Source organism: Tribolium castaneum, chromosome 1 (assembly GCF_031307605.1).
Source record: "Tribolium castaneum strain GA2 chromosome 1, icTriCast1.1, whole genome shotgun sequence".
NCBI classification, from domain to species: domain Eukaryota; kingdom Metazoa; phylum Arthropoda; class Insecta; order Coleoptera; family Tenebrionidae; genus Tribolium; species Tribolium castaneum.
The window spans coordinates 27,633,679-27,654,263 of NC_087394.1; the positions used below are offsets into that span (position 1 = coordinate 27,633,679).

Below are 20,585 nucleotides of genomic sequence, written 5' to 3' on the forward strand. Positions count from 1 at the left end.
ACACTAATAACAATTTTTTTTTTAATTCTCAAACTAAGGTAGGTACGCTTAGGGTATGTGCAACTAATAATACACAAGAAATATTCATTAAGGTTCAATGAACTGTTAAAATAAAGGATTTGCGTGAAATAATTTTGGAATAATGTATAAGTAGATATACATACAAGTGTTCTGAATCCTCACACTGACAACATAAAATTATCTCGTGAAAAATCTGGTAACAGATTTGGACGTATGTCTCCTATTATGTATGTATTTTATTTTTGTTAGCAATTTGCAATACTGCAGTCGAAAACGATTGTGCTTGACAAATATTATACGTAAAACCTAACAAAAATATTGAATTATTGTTAGTATATGGTTCGTTTAGCTCTTAGAAATGAAGTTAAGAATTGTCAACCGAATTAGAAATTCAAAATCACCTTGTAGAAAAAATTAAATCCAAAATTATAACTGATTGAATCTTATTAGTTGTCATAATACGGTAGCAAAGTTAGGTACAAGCAATATTTAAGCGGTGTCAACTCATGAAAAGATAAAATTCCTCGTCAGACAAAGCTGAAAACTACCCAGATTAATTTTTTTGACTGATTACCAAATATGATTTAATTTCTTCCTAGTAACAATGAATGTTAGTTTTTGTTATAATTTTACTATCAGATTGGGCGAATATTTCGTGAATAAACTTGAATTTTTGGCTCAAAAATCTGTTTAAGAGGTCGAAAACTACAAAAATTAAACAACATTTCGCCTATTTTGGTACTTTTAAAACCATTTTCGCCCAAATTTCTTGTTTTTTTAAGTTTTTTTAAAGATAACTCAAAAGACTCACAATTTTTTTCCTATACTTATTATTTATTAAATATTAAAGTGGTAGATACATTAATCGTACAATAAATGGGCATAGGGTCAGTTTACAGAACGCGAAATTAAGATCCAATTCAGAATTAAACTGATAAGTATAAGTTAATTATAAGTATAAATATAAGTATAAGTATACGTCTGAAGTAAGTATTTTTCATAAATAGGGAGAACTAAATTCAAACAGGCGAAACGAAAGAAAAAATAGCTAAATTCTTAGCTCACGATATGGATATAAATTAATTTAAAGCCGGTTTATAAAAAGCATTGTTAAAACTTAATTCATTGTTCAAATTTAACAGTTTAACAACGCGAATGGACCAATCAAATTTATTCTATTGGGTCATATGATCAGTTAATCACGCATTTAATTGCGAATTAAATTAATGACGCTTCTATAAACCGGTCCATAGACATCTACTATAGTTCACTATCTTCTTAGAAAAATAGACAGAAACGTAATACCTCAAATTTTCAAGGTAAGCTAAGAAAAACTCCAGAAATTTTTTTTACAACAAACGTGATTTATTGTTCAAAACTCTGCGAATACGCACATGAAAACTCCTAAAAGTTATTTTTTTAATAATAATAATTAGGTGCCTTTATTTCTTATTATTGTGTGTTATCTGTTTAATATTTTTGTTTGCCTTATCCATTATTTAACTATAGCCAATTTTTTATTGGCTAGATAGAAACAACTGCAAAAAAACTGATAAAACATTAAAAAAGCTGAAATCGAATTTAAAAGTTAACAATTAATAGTAAGGAAAAGAAATTCCAAGACTTGACTCCATCTCAGTTTTCGTATTGCGAGTTAAGAATGTAAAAAAAATACAAAATGTTTAAAAATAAAAAATGCCAACGTACTAATTCAGACTTTAAAACTTAAAACTCAGAGATTCAAAACTAAAATTAAAACGACGATATTGAAATAAAGAATTTGATTTCTAAATACGGTATAACCTCAGACCTAAACAAGTTCAAAAATCTTTGGAGGAACCCAATGAATTGAGGTTTTACTGTAAGCACCAGTACTTAGTTTACTACTCGAGACTATGCAACCAACAATACACCATTCTTTTTTTGATTGTTGAAAATTTCTTTCTTTGGTTTTTTCGCTTTTTTCCAAACTTGCCCCAGCAATCCCACTTATAAATCTCTTCGATAAATTGTCTTCGGCTAGTGCCCCTATCCCGCCCCCTTTATCTGCAACTGGGGGCAATCCCTTGCAATAAATAACTACCCCCTTCCACTGGCCCCAAGCACCCCTCGGCCACATCCGGAAAACCCCCAATTGCGGTCGGAATGCGCCCCCCTCGGCCCATCTTCCTCGCCGCAATAATCAGACAGGTTTCGGTCCCAGTCGGTCATTCAAGGTAGTAAGTTCAAAGATAGCCTCAGGTGCACACACACACATACACACACCTGCCAGGCCTCCGAGTCGGTGCCTCACAGATAGTCGCATGTTCGTCCACCTGTCGGGTGTAAACAAAGTAGTCCGTGGTGCAGTGTGATCGTCACATGTTTTTCCCGGTTTTCGCTTGTTTCGGGATGGGTGATGGTGCTGTGCTGGGATTAAGGGACACGGATTAGGGACACTGGGAGTAAGTTGAAGGAATGTGGGGAATGTGGAGACGTGACGGCCTTGCGGCCGGGAAATTATCGGCGGTTTCGATCGGGAAATTCGATTGGGTTTGGGCAGAAAACTTTAAATTGAACAGCGCACAAGCTTAACTGTTATTATAAACAATTATAAATGAGTGACACTGACATATTTACGACTGGTAATAACAAACACGTAATGGAACAGTGGAGGTTGGTCGCTTGATTGGTATTAAGAGCGTTCAAATCTCTCGGTTTATTTACCGTCAACGATTTATTTGTGGATAATTTCATTAAAAAAACGATTTGTATGCTAATAAACACCAGTTCTATTCTATTCAATTCGGATTTTTTGTCCCAAAATTCCGGATTTTTGTGTAAAACAATTAGGATAAATGGAGGTTAAATTCCAACAGACAAACACAAACAGATTAGCAGGAACAACAATATTATAAAAAGCCTCGTAAATGAGAGTAAACAGAGTAATCTAGTAGCTAAAAAACTGAACAAACATTGAACAGGAAGGTCTGAATTGGGTTAGAAGACTGTTTTGTTTGAACATTATCGAGAGCTCAAGGTGGAACAATTACTGCTAATACCTCGGAATTGGTTCATTTCATTTTGATCTGGGAAAATCTAGAGATGTGGTCTACTAGTTCCAATAAATTACTCTCAACAAACATGTGAATATTTTTTTCAAAAAAAAAAAAACAAAACATACAATTTCATTTTTAACATAATTGCAAATATCCAGCTTTCAAACTCAACTAAACGTGACAATTGTCATGTACATACAATATTTGTACACAATATGAAGTATAGAACCAAGACATATTGTAATTTTTTTTTTGGTTACGCGAATAAATTTTCGTTTTATTGTTTTTAAATGGCAACTTAATACCAAAAATTGAATTAATTTTGTTGTAATCATTTTGGTTTAGACTGTTTAGGAACTTTGTCGCGTGCCCACTCTTGAATGTCGTGTTCTCTGCGATTTAATTACATTTTTTTAAAATAAGGTAATGTTCTGGTAAAGATCTGGGGTCACTTATTTTTTTCCAAAATTTAAAAACACCAACGAAAAGACCTAATCTTTCTCCCAAAAATGCCAAATACTATATCAAAATGTTTAAAACTTATAAAGTTATCGATTTTTTTAAAGGAAAAAGGTGTAAATTTAATTTATTAAATTGTAGCCAATTTAGCGTTGCAGCTAGTTTTTAAATAGTATTTAATAATTTCTAATAAAACGCAGTCAAATAGAAAGTTTTAATCATCGATTTGCGATAGAATTATAGAAAAAAGAAGGAAAACCATTTGGAATAAAGGTGATCATTTGAATCTAAGTATAAATTAGTATAGTTGGTAAACTGGGGCAAGTTGAAAAAAATTATCAATATCTTCAAGAATGATCATCGATACCTACCACCAAAGAAGACAAAGAACGAATGAGCTATGTCTAATCAAACTATTTTATTTTAAATCTAAACTAGTTTATTAAAATCCAAAATTGTTTTTTTGAATTTTTTAAGTATGAGACAGAGAATTGAACAAATAAAATTTTGAAATGTGTACAGTCACGATCATAAAGAATGATACCCCGAAAAACGCAGCCACAAATCTTTTCGATATGATACGGTTAATGTGATTTAAACCATATTTCTCAGAATTGACCAGATTTTCCGTAGCATCAATGTTTTACCTACCCTTACTCGTAGTTTATTTATGAAATTAAATAAAGATGATCAAAGTTTTTAAATGAATACAAAAATATCTATTTATAGAACAGGTACAGCTGAAGCAAAAGTAAAGCAAAAGTTTTCAATCAAGTGGATTTTATTTTTTTAAATGCTACATTTATGACGTCATTTGTTTTTGAGTATTGACGTCATTTTTTATTCTTTGAAATGTCAACCGACATTTTTGGTTACCGTTTTATTTAGTATAAAAAGAACCAAAAATAAAGCAAACAAAACTAAAAAAGAAGAAAACAAAATAAATTAGTTAAAAATGTTATTGAAAGTTTTATACATAGAGATATCTTTTGTTTATTTTTTGGGTTCAGGTTTCATAGTAAATGCGAATTACTAAAAAGAAATATATAAAAAACAATTTAATAAAATAAGGCAAGAACAAAAAGATAAAGCCTTCTGTGTTTAATTGTAATTTTTTTTATTTTATTAAATTTTTTTTGTTTTTTTTTTAATTTAAAAATTTTGTTTATTATTATCAGAAAGATAAAGATATGGAGTCTTTAAAACGGTAAACGAATATGTCGGTTGCCACTTAAAAAAATTAAAAATGACCTTACAACTCAAAAACGCATGACATAACAAATGTTACAATGATGTCAAAATGATACACCCTGTATATCCGATAGATATCTACGAGTATATCTTTTTTTCAAAAAAGTCATGTTTATTAACGTGATTTTTTAATTACGATGCCGCTAACATCATTGTTTAATTTCGAGATTCAAAACACAAAAAAATCATTAGTGTCTTTGAAATTAGATTGGAAAAACTGAAAAACAAAGGAAACTAAAATATAAAAATTGAGAAGAGGTCCAATGTTGCTAACTGCAAATCAAAGTCCATGATACAATATTACCAACGAAATTTGAGAGTCGCAGCCCACTTATACAAGTAGAAACGGAATAAAGCTCGAAGTCAAAAACTATTTTTAAGCAGTGCTTAAACGGAACACCGAGGCTTGCTCAAATATTTGCCTTTATCAGGCTACACATTTTTGTCGACAATAAATTGAACAATCAGAAAGTTAGATTTCTTTCCACTGCCATAAAAACGTTTACGCTACTTGTAACACTGGTTGAACTGAAAACACATTTGGTAATTCTTTTATTCTGTTCAAATTACTCAAAGCATTAAAAAATTTCCAACACCACAAATAGATAAATGAAAATAGAAATGTGGTTAAACGCTGTGCAAATATTTTTAAAACGTATTAGCTCTATTAAGAGTAAAGAAAGCAAACGTAAATAGTAAGGTAATAAACACGCCAACGAGCGTCCTTTGATGCGTTTGAATGACACAGATTTTTTAACTATTAATTATTGGGTTTAAAATAAAACTAATCTCCACTTTCTGGGAAAATCCAAGTTTCCTCGAGATAAACAGTTAGCCGAACCTGACCAAAGTTTAATGAGTTATCATCAAAGTTGACTAAACCTATTATGAGTCTTTTTCGTGTTGTAATCTGATCCCGGACAAGCCCAGCTCGGAATTAGCATAAAATATGTGCGTTTGGGTAAATTAGCGAAATAAAAATTTGTCAATTAAAACCGTTCCAGCCTCAGCGCAATTAATTTATCAAAAATTTCGCGCCGTGTCGCAACGCCATGCCATGAGAAAATATTTTCGAATGTTTATAGCAGAAAAACGGTAATTTATTGCACAAAACACCGGCACGGAGGGAGTTGAATATAAATAGGCGATAAATATTTCTAACAAAATTAACCTTGAATCGCGTACAAGTCAACAATTTTCAATCTGTTCAAAAAGTGACTTCCATTTTGAATTCCAGCCAAACCGCAATGAAGAACGGCCGTTGAGAACCTCCGTGAAAAACGTTCGAAATGGCACCGCATTCTCGCAGTTTGTGGTTGGTGCTGGTGCTCAGGGCCGGGCTGGCCAGCGCTCAGGAGGCCGCCTGTTACGGATCTGGATCCATCGCGCTCTCGGTCATCCTGTCCGTCGTCTTCACGGCCGTTCTGTTGGCGGCGCTGCTCTACCTCTGGGGGAAGTACCGGAAACGGAAGGGTAAGCGACACCTTGCGATTACGCCGCAATTATCGGTATGTGAGTCAGTGGAGCGCCGACGTTTTCCTTTGAACTGTGAAGGATTATTGCAGCTGCATCTTTCACTTCCGGAGATTTACCGCGAGAGCGCCTCCGGGCTTGGCTCACTTTTTTGACACCAAATCGAGCATTATCGCTCGGTTATAATTGCATTGTTAAGTGAAATTGGCTGTTCGCCTCGTTACATAGAAAGTCACTTTGGCTCAAGTCGAATTCCTGTTATTGGAAACTAGAAAAGTGGTCGAGAATTTCAGGCATTTCAGGAGATTCCGTAGAAAGTTTGGGATTTTAGTTTCCACTAACGTAACTAATTCTTCAAGCTGTTGTATTACAGTTAGTGAATTAATTTTATTATTATCGGAATGGGTCGCCTTGATACATAACTCGTTATTTATCGCTTGATGTATGCATCACGTTTTGCCATTATGAATGGCAAATTAAGAACAAGAGTGATTAAAATTATTGCGCTTTAATCGGTGTCATAAATATAGCACTTGTATATAATTTTGTGATTCACACTTGTGTTGTAACGGTGAGAAATCAACTCTTTGTAATCATTTGTATTTTTATGCTGGATAAAATCAGTACTGTCGACAAAAAGAGCAATATTTCAGAGACAGTTTGAGTGATTTGAGGAAAAAAATGCACAGTAGCAAGCAAATTTCGAATTAATCCAGGAATTTGTTAATTATAAACTTGTAGTTTCAGAGTGGCCTTTTTTTTAATTTTCATGTAATTTTTGTTGCAATTTTTGGCACTAAATTTGAATAAACGATTGTTGTGTTTTTTTTTTGTACAAACCGTGCAGACTCCTAAATTACTAATTAAAACAATCTCCGAACAATATTAAATACAGTCCGACCTGAACAGTTTAATGTTCCATATTTTGATCTGATTTTTTTATCAGTCTTTTCAGTCATTTTTAGAGTATGTACCTATAAATTATGCATCTCCTGGTAAAACTCGGAACCGCTCCGGGCAACGTTTCTGGTTACAGAGGCATTTATAGTTTTTCATTAAAAAAATTCTTAACGCAAAAATTAAAAATCCTAGAGCAGGATGGTTTATTCTATCGAATTCTACTAAACATTTTACGTTTTACATTTATTATTTTTGAATTTTTTGACTAAAATAATTGTCATGGTCATTTCACGGAGGCAGTTTAGTTTTTTAATAAAAAAATCATAACCGGAAAACTAAAAGCCCTAAAGTAAACCCGTTTGTTCCAGCGAATTCTTAGGTTCATTTTACGTGTATTATGTTTTTTAATTTTGGATTTTTAAAATTCAACAAACAAAACAAAATCGCTGTGTTTTATCGACTTTTTTATGCCTTTAGAACGCCCTAGTGTTTTTAAAAAGTGTAAAAAAATGTCAATTGGTTTGATTTTTCCCATTTTTGTCGAGATTTTGGTCGATTTCTGATACCCGGAAGATACATCGGACAATAACTTCCGAACTATTAAACGTATGCTAATTAAGGTACTATAGAAGAGCTCTGTCCATTGTCTGTATCATTAAGATAAATCTCCTCTGAGAAATAAAAAAATAGAAAATTGTTAACATTTATAATTTTATATGTGAGTTGATAAGTTGAAAACTATTCAAGGGCGGATCTAAGGGGGGCATATTTAATAATAAATTATTATTACTTAATGAAATGTGATATTATAGAAAGATTCTCGAAAAGTAAAAGAAGAAAGTTTTATTTTTTTACATCCAGAAATTGTTATTACTTGAATTTGTAGGGTAAATGTGCCTTGTTGTATTACATGTGGTAGTTTTTTTTTTAATTATTAAATAAATGTGTTGTTTTTGCCAATGAGATCCAATTATTTCAAAAACTTAGCGAAATTTACTAGTAAGAAAACACATAGCATGACTAACAACTATGTTTATCCAAAAATGCACAAATAATAGTGTGTTTTATGCAAGAAACATACAGAGTGCTCAAAAATCGGCGCACCAACTCAAAAGTACGTCGATAAGGAACGTCATGTGTAGATTGGAGGAAAATTTTTGAAAAATTCCTAAAGTCATATTTCTTCACTTTCCAATAATCTTTAATGTTTTAATGTTTCACACTAAGTAATCGTTCCTTAATACAATGAGATGACTGTAAACTTTTAAATTTATAAATAAAATTTATAAATTTATAAATAAAAAAACGCAATTTCGAAAGTCGACGGCTTAGATTGCAAATCTTATAACTCCAATTTTGATCGAATTTTAGATTTTAGACATACTCTAAAATTATTTAAAAAAATTAAAAAACAAATTGACCGCTGAAATTGCATGGCACGTAAACCGCCACATCTGACTCCACAATATATAAAAAATAATGAGAAAACTAAATATTTATGTGTTATTAATAATTCAGTATTATTTCCCATTTTTCTCGTTATCAAATCAGTACATAACATTTTCAAAATAATTACTCTTTATGAACATACTAGGTTTTTTCCGTCTCCTGTAAAATAAACTATTATGGAGTTAGGCGGTTTGCAGTCTAAGCCATCGAAGTACATTTTAAATTTTTGATTAACTTAACATCACTCTGTTCGAAGTAAATCACAACTAAAATCAAATTACTTTGCTTGTCAATTAAAGTTTAATTCATCTTCAGTAAATCGGCTATTTTAATGGACAACACACCTAAAAACAAACAGTTACGTTGTTCCCTTGGAAATGTTAAAAAAGATATTTTTATTATGATGAAAATGAAAATCTTACTTTACTTAAAAAGTTGACATATCAAATAGTTTCGCAAATAATTTATGTAATAGTTTTAATCACTCTTAGTTAATTAATTACATTTATTAATTTAAACGGTTAAAATATCGTTCATGTTTCCAAGTCGATGAAACCTTCGAAGGAATTTTTATTGACGTTTATGACCCAAAAGACCTATTGGTTTGAGTTCAGCCCCTTGCTATCCGGCCCGGTTTATAGAGGTGTCATTCTTCATGAATGTGACTGTACCTCAAAATTAGTTGAAACCTATGCTATTTGATAGACTTTGATATCCCTTTTACGATGGAATAAGACTTTTTCTCTTAATTCTTCCAGTTTTGACGTAATTGGCGCTTGAAAAGTGAAAAAAAATTCGACATATTTTTTGTGTTTTTTTTGCAAACTATACTAAGACCTAGACCTAGAGCAAAAACCAAAAAGCATCATAATACGCTTTAACCAAAAAAAAATCCTGACCCAATAAAACATTTAGATACCTCGCTAACTTTCAGATTTAATTTTTCCGAAATGATTACGTTTTTGACTAATAGACAAAACCGCTTGGTTTCATATAGTTATATAGTTTTGCCGGACCCCATTTTATGTACATAAAAAATAGATACAAGAATGAAAGAAAAATGTGGTCCAATTAGGGCTTAATTTTGTGCTGCTGGTTGAAACTGTATTTGAAAAACCCGATATCAGGTGGTGAGCTCAGCGTGTGCCTTTCACAGCGCCTTTGGTAGTCAAATCACGCAATTCGAGAATAAAGACACGCTTTGAATGCATCCAACCAACACAAACATGGCTTGCAAGAGCGGTAGCCATACTTTATACTTACACCGTCTCCGGTATTCCTGGTTATTCACGCCTGCCATAACGAATCCGACCACCCCGTGCATAATAATTACAGGAACCTTCCTCCGCATCCGAAGAAGGAGCGCACCGTACGCTCGAAAATTTCCTCTAATAACAGTATCTCCGGCCATAAATCGCTTTACTGTTAATTTTCCTCGCGATCGATTTCGGAACTAGTTGACTTTCTTATCGGCGATTTGAAAATTTTAATGCGATGCGCGCTTGCAGTTGCGAAACGTGGACGGAAGCAGCATTTATCACTTCTGGTAAAGCCTTCCGAGCAGCCTCATCCATAATAATTAAGCCGATGAGAGTTATGCGAACTATTTCGTGATTTATAGGCGAGGAGGGAGATCTTCTGGGAGATTCAACTGGAATTTTATCTGTGTTTGTACCAGCAGGCGGGCAGATAATTTTTGTTTCAGTGGTGATAAGGCAAACCGTCGTGTACGACTTTTCCCCGCTTTTCTATTGTCTGGTGTGAAAATCAGATAGTGAAATTCCCGATAATTGCCGTGCAATATTTCACCTAACAATGCCGCTGCGGCATTTTAGGAATCGGCGGCATAACTGAGCGCGCGAAAAATCTCTCCAACCAGGCCACGCATTCAAACAAAACAACTTTCAAGAATGTTTGCCTTTTTATTTTATTGTTCTATGCGATAATAACGAGCTAGGCAAACACCTATGGCTAATATTTGTCAAGCATTACGCCATTCACTCGCCTATAATAAATACGAAATTTACGGCCATCGATCTATCCCATCCAAACCTGTTGGGTGACCCTAAATTTGAGAACTCTTCGCTATGCTAATTACGCGCTTAAAGCCGTTCCCGATGGACAAAAATCCTCGACATCTGTGTGGCTGTTGAGCAATAACGGACGGTAAATGGCCCGGCTAATTGCCGATGCAGAATCGCCGATTTTAATTTGTAATTAGTTATGTAAGAAGATTTGGCCCGGATTCATTGTTTGGTGCCTACAAGTTATGTAAAAATCGGACGTAGGAAGAGGCTCTTAGTCATCGCAAATGTCATGTTTGGTGGAGGAAATGCCGTTCCCAAAGGCGCGTTTTCTCAGATTTGGTTGGAATTTTGCTGTGACACGGTGAACTCTCAGACTTGGCAAAAATTTTATCGCCAGTCATTGACAAGGATTCGTAATGTCAATAGTATACAGCAGCTGCTCAATAAATATGTTGGAAAACAATGACCAATAAATACGTGGTTTGGAACCTAAGCAATCTAAGCCAAGCAGTGGTGTTTTGTTAATTAAACACCATATTATCATCTAATGTTTTATTTAATTCCCATAAAAAAATAATAAGTTAATTTTTAGTTTAGTAAAACCTAATTCACTCATAGTCAAATTGAATTATGAATAAAAAATTGCCTCCCTTGTTTTGAATTTTAATACAGTGGAGTTCGATAACTAACTCCAAAAATGTATCAAAATCAGTTTGTTATAAATCCGAAGTTCGCTATAAAGGTAAATTAAAAAAAGTGTTTTTATCAGTTATTTTTACATTACATATGAAATAAGACGAAAAGTATCTATTGTAAAAAAGCATAAAAAATCCTTTACGAAATAGTAATATGTATACTGTGTGAATTTTATAGTTGTGTAAAGGGTAGAGCTCAAAAAAGTGAAAATAACTCAACTTGTATTATCCGAATATTCATAGTTTCTGAGTTATCGTAGAGAATAAATTTTGGAGTAACAAAAATTTTAAATCAATCTGGTCTCTAAGTCTAGTTCTTCAAAATCTATTACTGAGTTAAAACTAGCAAAACTGCCACAGAAAAACACGTCCTCCCATAAAACAAATAAAAATGTAAAAATTTTGGACCAATTTTTTTTGGCGAAGATACTATTAAATTTCGTTTGCTCAAATGTAACCGCTTATTAGTCATCATGTAAACTTTGAAAAAAGTACTTAAAAGATGCAAAATTAGTTGACATTGCAGTTTTTGATGAATTTTTAGATCAAAAACTAGTAAAAGTAGTAAAAGTTCGGATAAAGCACGTTAATTTATGTTGACTTCCTTTGAGCTCTACTACCATAAAATATTTCCACGACAAGCAAAGTAACACTATAATTATGTTTAAAAATACACGTTTTTATTAGTTAAAATGTTTTATGTTAGTAATTCAATCAGTTAACACTTCTCTTACTGTTGTCATTATCAACACTAGACATATTCCTCAAAATTCGGTGAAAAGTTAAATTTAGTTCGTTATATCCGGTAAAAAATACATTGAGCTTATGGAAAGATTTTCGGTGCTTGAAAAATAGTTTGTTTTTGCCGGAAGTTCGTTATAAGCGGGTTCGTTATAATCGGACTCCACTGTATGTTTAATGAAGCGATTAATCTGTAGCCTCAGATTTTTGCAGTTAAGTAATTGTTGGTCGCTGATTTCAAAACTGCTTACAGATTTTTTCTGTCAGCTCTAGTTTTTGAGATACATACAGGTAATTTAAGTCAGCATTTCCTTAGATAAAGGACACAACTTTTAATCATTTATTTCTCGGCTGTCTCAAATTTTTTTTGCTGTTGTTGAATGATTGTTGAATGCTTATTTTAAAAGAGTCAACAGCTTAGTTTTCGAGAGATAGTTAACTAATATTAGCCTTTATTTAGAAAAATGGACACAGCTTTTTTAATTAAATTTCTTCACTGTTGTCTCAGATTTTTTTAATTGGTGAGTAACTGTTGGAGGCTGATTTCAAAACTATCAACAGATTATCATTTTCGTCACTTTTCATTTAGCAGTTTTTTTCCTATGCATTGGCAACTTGAAATCTATGCTCCAACAGTAAGTACGTATAATAAAATCAACTGTTGAATTTGCGGCAACAAACAAAAAGTGAAATTCTGTAAACCAGTGTAATAATCGATACAGTTTAAAGCACGAACGAGCGAGTGCCTTTATAGTTGAGATTTTAATTATTCATTAAGACCCGAGTTGACAACAACATTTTTTCGTCGACGGCAAACTCTTTATTCTGCTGAGAAAATTTGAAATTAATAGTTACTGAAACCAAACCATTTTCTTCTTTTTAATCGCACAATCTTTTAGGTAAATTTAAACTTTGGTAAATTCTCTCGTCCCCCAAAAATAACATTTTTCTTCCCCCTTGTTATTATTCGTCATTTTACTGATTATTAAAAATTTAATAATGCTTCCGAATCGAAATAAGGTATTAAGAATTATGAACCTCATAAACTTTTTTTGTAATGGTTTTTTATACACTCCTAAACCCTTTATTTTAGGTACTTAAAATTATAATTATATAAATTTAATGACGATATTTCACCAAAAGTTATAATTTGTTATAAACATTGAAAATCATTAAAGCAATCCAATTATTTTTTCACTTTATAGTTTTTATCCTTTTCATATATTTTCCATTAGAGTTTCGCAGCAAATAACTAACACCATTATGACCATTTCCCGTTGTTTATGAAACCTTTCTTCATGTTTATATGCGATACTGAATTAATCTATGGAGAGACCGAAGGTCCAAAGCAAAGTCCAAAAAATGAATTTTTGAAGGGACTACATATTTCAGAGCTTTATAAGAAGAAAAAAGTTTTCGGTTGATGATTTCCTGAATTCTTGGTAGTTCTGAGCTTTTTTGTCATTGCCTCGGCTCAAGTCAGTTTTATGTGTAGGTACAGATACGATTTTTAAATGGATTAAAGTTTAACGTTAATGCCAAAATGTGAAATGAGATAATATCATTAAAAAATACGGGATAGCAAAAAAAAAAGAAGCAGGTCTACATACAGCACTTTAAATTATCTTCGTATCTACAATATTTTTAATTGAGGAAGGATTTCACTGCAGAGCAGTCTAGACCTTTAATGTAATGTGTGAGATGTATTTTTTTTTAATATCGGCGGTGTTTTTTAAAAGTTGTGACCAAGAATGGGACTGTTTAGGGCGCAATTTATGTGTAGGGCGCTGAATTGAATAGTGTATTTTAGGACTCAGAAGCTCTGTAAAGCAGAAATTAAATTTTTGAAGATCAAAAACATAAAAAAACGTAGATAATATAAAAAAGTGTGATGTCCATAAATACATCTTTCTTTAGAAGAATAATTCACTAATACTGACATTAACAAACGCTCATTGAAAAAAGAATAAAACTTTGTTCTTTCAACTAGACGAAGAAACTGCTTTTTGGTTTATTTCCAAATCCTTCATAGTTTCCCATGCTGTCGTATTCGGAACAAAATTGTATAAATCATCGTCGGCCAACAGAGGCGTCGCAACCTTCGCGATAGCCTCGAGATCCTCAGCGAAATCCCATTACAGCTCGCATAAAGCATGCAAAGCTCCCGGGATGGCGTAATAACCCAGCAGTGGTGTTATTAGACTTGGTCTTTTTGGATTTGCTGGGGCACGCCACTGCTCAGGTCTTGCATCATCGACTACTATATTGCCAATGGAAGATAAAAAGGAATGCGAGTAAAAATAATAAAATGGAGATTATGAATGCGGTTGGGCACGTTCGATACATAAACAATGACCAATGGCTGCTTTACAGCTAGATGGAAATATTCGCGAGACCTTGAGGTGATTTAATTAAATGAATGGAAGAATGGAACGAGGCGCACCTTCGGCGCAAATTTGATGCTTGACTGGCCAGAATTGGCACGTCCAAAGATGTGTCAAAGTTGAGTGAGGAATTTCAAGTGAACGGACAATATTTCACCAATCGCGTTTCGCAATTTCGCCGATTGCGTGTCGTCGATTAAGTTTTTATATTCACACAAACGACGGTTCAATTGTTGCGTTACGTAATGTGTGCATTTCTATAACGAAATTATGGCAATTAAAATTAATTATGTAAGCTGATCATGGATTGAGTGACTTTCCTTGCATTCCGATTGATTTGACTGATCATTCATTCTAATTAGAGTGTCTTTGAAATGGCGAGATTTTGACCACTTTTTTCGCACGCGTAATTTATTAATAAATATTAAATAGAGCGAGCTTCTCTTACGTAGACGAAGACCGGTGGGCGACTTATAATAATAGTTCGCGTTTACCTCCAAGCGAAGTATCTTCAGAAGTGAAGCCGGTGCCTGTCACACCTACTTACTTGAATTTAAATTAACTAACTTGATGATAAAGTCAGTCTATCATTGGATAAAATATACACTTCTATTCGAGAATCTCAAACAGAAGACGAAAGATCGACCCAGTGGCGTATTTAGGTCCATAATTTTGGCCGCCCCTGTCTGTGACAAGATTTTCTTAAAAAGAAAAAAATTTACCAGTTACTGGTTAATTCAGATAATTAGAAAAAAATTACAAACCCCGACAATGGACAATTTTTATTGACAGACTGACATTTTTGTCGTATTTTGGTTCGTTGTAGCACTTCCCCTAATTATTCTAACATCAAACAAATTCTATTAATTTTCGAGCATTGGAATCTAATTGTCAAATCAGTATTATGCATCTGCTTTTAAAAACTTCATTCTTTTTATCAGTTAATTTTCTCTAAAATTCAGTAACATCCTTAACTTTTTCAGTTTATTTGAATATAACAGCAAATCCATTTGTAGCATAAGTTCTATGAAAATGCTAGATGTAGTTCTGAAAATTAAATTGAAAAACCTGAAAAACTTATTTTGTAATGTCATCAACTAGATGCACTAGATTTTTAAATGTCTCCTTATTTTATAAGATATTTATTAAAAAGTCACCACGTATTTGTGTAAAAAGGTTTAATTTTTAAAGAAACATAGTCACTTTTACAACTTTTTTCTAAAATATTACGTTGTCGCTGATTTTTTTCAAACATTTTTTTTACCATTACTCTTCGCAAATTTTCTATAATATTAATTGACAACGGAAAAGTAAAAACTTCTTAAAACTCATTAACCGAAAAATTAAACGAACTTATCAAGAAATGAGAAAATACGACGAAAACTAAAAATCTGATCAACTGTTCTAAAAAATTAAATCCGCCTATTTACTAGCAATTTTTTTAATCTAAATAAAGATATTTTTGCCGCTTGTAAAATTCTGCCACACTGGGCTATAGCCCGTTTAGCTCACATGTAAATATGCCAACGGATCGACAATTTAAAAGAAAACAGGAACGTTTGTGTTCTGGCATTGAAGTCTCTCAAGTAGATAACGAATGGGGGGACAACACAACACAACCTTGACCTTGAGTTTGACCCCGCCCATTTTCCCTCTCTTTCTTTCAAGGCCACTCGTTCTCTCTCTTACTTTTCAAGGCCAACCCCTCCCACTTCCCCCACCACTTCAAGGCCAAGGCATTATTGGACCTTGATGTTTTCAAGGTCAAGGTTATTCATGCTACTCCCCACTTTTTCAAGGCCAACAACTTCCCTCTTTACTTATCATTCAAGGTCACTGCAGCTAATATATATAGAATTCAATACAAATTCAAAAACAGTATCTAATAAGTATTTCTCAATATTAAAGTAGTAAAAAATGTGGTATCGTTTTACTTGTGAAGGTGTCATAATAGTGGAAGAAACGTGTTTCCACAACCAGTTAGGACACATATCTTTGGAAGGTGGTTGGGAACGTTTCTTTAATAGAGTGGTTGTGTGTGAACAGTGCAGCACTAAGGACATTTCTATTATTAATCCAGATGGGTGGAATAATTCTTTAAGTATTGATATTACGTGTAATGAAGAAGAATTTAAAGAGTTACTTAGAAAATATGGTTTCCTTTGTCATAAGTGTAAAACTCCGTGTTACACAGCTAGCCAAGTGGATCCGGAAAATGCCCAAAAAATTATAGCTATATACCACTAACTTAAATCAGCATAATGGAAGTTGACAATGGTATGTAATATGAGATTGTATGTACTTGTAGAAATTAAGTTTTAAATGTTTTCAGATCCTTACTGCTACATGCTCTTTTGCCTATCTCCAAAGGACTGTGGTAACAGAAAATTCTTTTGTTTGAGATGTGTGAAGCTTATGGCAGTGAGATTTCACATTTGTCATCTACATGTGACTTCAGTGTTAAACTACAAGTGTTTTTGGTGTAATACAGTAATAGGACAGAATTCTCAGTTGTGTGGAAATAATTTAATAAACAGAATGACTGTTAAAATGTGGTATTTTAGTAGAGAGCGACAAATGATGTTTTATGATTCTGATGACTATGATTCTGACGACTCATCAAGTAGCTGTGATAGTGGTATAGAATGTTAGTTAATAAGAGTAGAAATTAGATATAAACAACTTGTAACCTTAGATTAAATTAGTATCTAGATTATTCTTTTGCTGTATGGATAAAAGTAAATAAATGAAGTTATATAATAAACAGACTTGTGATTCTCAACATAGTATTGATTCAACTCTGACAAAGAGAGGTTGGGGTCTAATAAATAAATTAATAAATAAATTACCCATTGAATTACATATACCGGGTTATCAGTTTTGTGGTCCTGGAACCAAATTACAAAAACGAATTGCACTTGGACATAGTGGTAGAAATAAATTAGATCAGGCTTGTAAAGAACACGATATATCGTACGCCAACGAAACTAATTTGCAAAAACGACACGAAGCAGATAAGTTATTATTAAGTAAAGCAGTTGAACGTTTAAAAGCAAAAGACGCATCGTTTGGGGAAAAAGCAGCTGCATTAGCAATTGCTGGTATAATGAAAGGCAAAGTAAAATTCGGAATGGGACCTAAAAGTAAAAAGGGTAAAAAAAAGAAGACAAAAAAACAACGAGTTCTAGTTGCTCCTAAATATGGTGGTTTTTTACCATTCCTATTACCACTATTAGGTGCTCTAGGCGCTTTAGGAGGAGGAGCTGCAGGGATAGCGACTGCTGTAAATAAAGCTTCGGTAGATAAAAAAATGTTGGAGGAAACTATGCGGCATAATAAAGCAATGGAAATGAGTAGCGGTAAAGGTGTAGGAAAAACTAAAGGGAAAGGTCTTTACATTGGTCCATATAAATGGTATCAGAAAAAAAACTCCCAGTAAAATTACCACGTCACGCCCTCACTAATATTGAAATAATAAAGTTTGCTCGACTATTACAAATTCCAAATTTTAGAGGTGTATATATGCGTAATAAATTACCGAAAATTATACATAAAAATGAAACAGGAATTATAAATTTAGATGAAGAAAAAAATAGTGGAACTCATTGGACAGCATATGTAAAAAATAAAAATAATATATTATACTTTGATAGTATGGGCAATTTAAAACCTCCAACAGAGATTATCAATTATTTCAAAAGTGATAATGATGGTAATAACATTACATACAATTATGATGGATATCAGAAAATGGGTTCATATAATTGTGGACAATTATGTTTAAAGTTTTTATATAGACACACATGCAAATTATAAGTTTAGTCGAATCAAAGATGCTGTTTGTATTAACAGGAAAATCAGCGATACTAAGTGCTGACTTTAATCCACCGATTGATGTTAGTGATGGTGTCTATGAACTGGGTGTTACAAATTTTGAAGTCTACAACAGTATACCGAATATTGATGAAGAAAATAATAAATTCTTTTTCGGGGATGTCGAATTTAAAATACCGACCGGTTGTTATCAATTAACCGATATAAACAACTATTTACAACATGTAATTGAAAAACAATTCAGTAATGACCTCTTATCTATTACTGCAAACAATAATACATTACATACACATATCAAAGCAACAAAAGATGTTGACTTTACCAAACCAAATACTATCGGACCAGTGTTGGGATTTAATAGTCAAATAGTTCCAAAAAATATTGGAAAAGATTCGGATAATATTGCAGACATAATGAAACTCAATTCGATTATGATTGAATGTAATATTACAATTGGAAGTTTTAAAAATGGAGAACCTGTACACATAATTTATCAATTTTTTCCAAACGTTCCACCTGGATTTAAAATAGTACAGTCACCAGATCATGTGATTTACCTACCCATTAGTGTTAAAACTATCAGAAATATTACACTTAAAATAATAGATCAAGATGAAAAGTTGGTCAATTTTCAACAAGAGACTGTAACAGTTGGATTACATTTGCAGAAGAAAGAAGAAAATGGGTATTAGTTTTAGAACTGACTCATATAAAAAGCAACAAAAGTGTAGAAAAACAGTTAGTACGAAACGAAACGTGCAACAATTAAGTAATAAAAATAAACTGTTTCTAAAATCATTAGGATTTGAATTATACACATAAAAAATGTTCGATATTGAGAAGGGTATTGAGTGGGATGAAGGTGTGGTAGGTTACAAATTTCAAAGTCATGAGGCATATACAGCCAGATATGAAAACACGGATGAAATTCGAATTCCTTTACAAGAAGATTTGTGTACACTACCATGTGATAGTTTAATTTTAATTGAGGGACAATTGGTTAAAACCGACGCTACAACCAATAAAACTGTACCAGCAACAGAAACCAAGTTTGTAAATAATGGTGTCGCTTTTTTGTTTAGTGAAATACGGTATGAAGTAAGTGGAGTAACTGTAGATACAAACACAAAGCCAGGTATTACAACAACTATGAAAAATCTGGCATCATTAAATCAAAGTGAAAGTCTGAAATTAACAATGTCTGGTTGGGATCTAAATGAAGAAGCCACTAAACCTATAGATGGATATTTTCAAGCATGTATCCCATTAAATCGACTATTAGGATTTGCAGAAGATTATAAAAATATAATGCTAAACATACCGCAAGAGTTAATATTAATTCGTAGTAATAGTGATGTCAATGCATTAATTTGTGCAACAAATGAGAAAGCACGAGTTGTAATTGATAAAATTGTATGGCTAGTTCCACATATTGTGCCCGGTTTAAAGGAAGAGGTTAAATTGACAAAAACCATTGAAAAAGATAAAGAAATTGCAGTACCGTACAGAAGCTGGGAACTTCATTCGCTGCCACTCTTTCCAAATACTACAAAGTGTAGTTGGCCTGTGAAAATCTCTACAAAATTTGAAACACCTCGTTATATTATCTTTGGCCTTCAAAGCAATAGAGAAGGACAACTTGATAAAAATATGAGTAAATTTGATAGAGGCGATATAACCAATATGAGAGTATTTCTAAATAATGAACGATATCCGTATGAAAATTTAAATATTTCATATAAAAAACACCATTTCGGTATATTATATGAAATGTTTACAAACTTTAGATCCCGATACTATTATACAGATAAAAAAGAAACACACATTACACCTACACAGTTTTTCGACAGTTATCCACTAATCATAATTGATTGTTCGATGCAAAAAACTGGTTTACAAACACAGTCTATTGCACTGAGAATTGAATTTGATACAGACACCGGTATAAGTGATGGAACCACCGCATATGCATTAGTCATTAGTGACCGAGCCTTTACATATACACCGTTGACAAAATCTGTAAAACAAGTCTAAATTTATATTAATAGTAATGGAGAACGAAGTGATTATAGACGTTCAAGGTTACAAAATTGGAAAAAAGTTTATAGTTAAAGAACTGGCTGCTTTAAGAGGAGACAAACTCGCACACTATGTTTTTCAACCCCCTTTCCCTTCACAACTTTTGAATCCTCAAGATGAAAAACAAGTAAAATGGTTAATGAAGAATTATCATTGTATTGACTGGAATATGGGACATATTCCATATTGGAAGCACGTACAAGTTATAAACAATGTGTTGAAGGATGTTGACAA

General features: G+C 32.7%; 1 protein-coding gene across 1 annotated transcript in view; it reads left to right on the top strand.

Annotated features, from left to right (window-relative positions):
- The first annotated feature begins 2,222 nt into the window (after window positions 1-2,222).
- LOC103312116 (uncharacterized) overlaps window positions 2,223-20,585 on the top strand; it is a 39,499-nt gene continuing 21,136 nt past the window's right edge. The window contains exons 1-2 of the mRNA XM_008193423.3: window positions 2,223-2,465; window positions 6,007-6,242. Of these exons, the coding sequence (XP_008191645.3) occupies window positions 6,059-6,242 (184 nt within the window). The 5' untranslated portion in view covers window positions 2,223-2,465; window positions 6,007-6,058. The remainder of the gene's footprint in view (window positions 2,466-6,006; window positions 6,243-20,585) is intronic.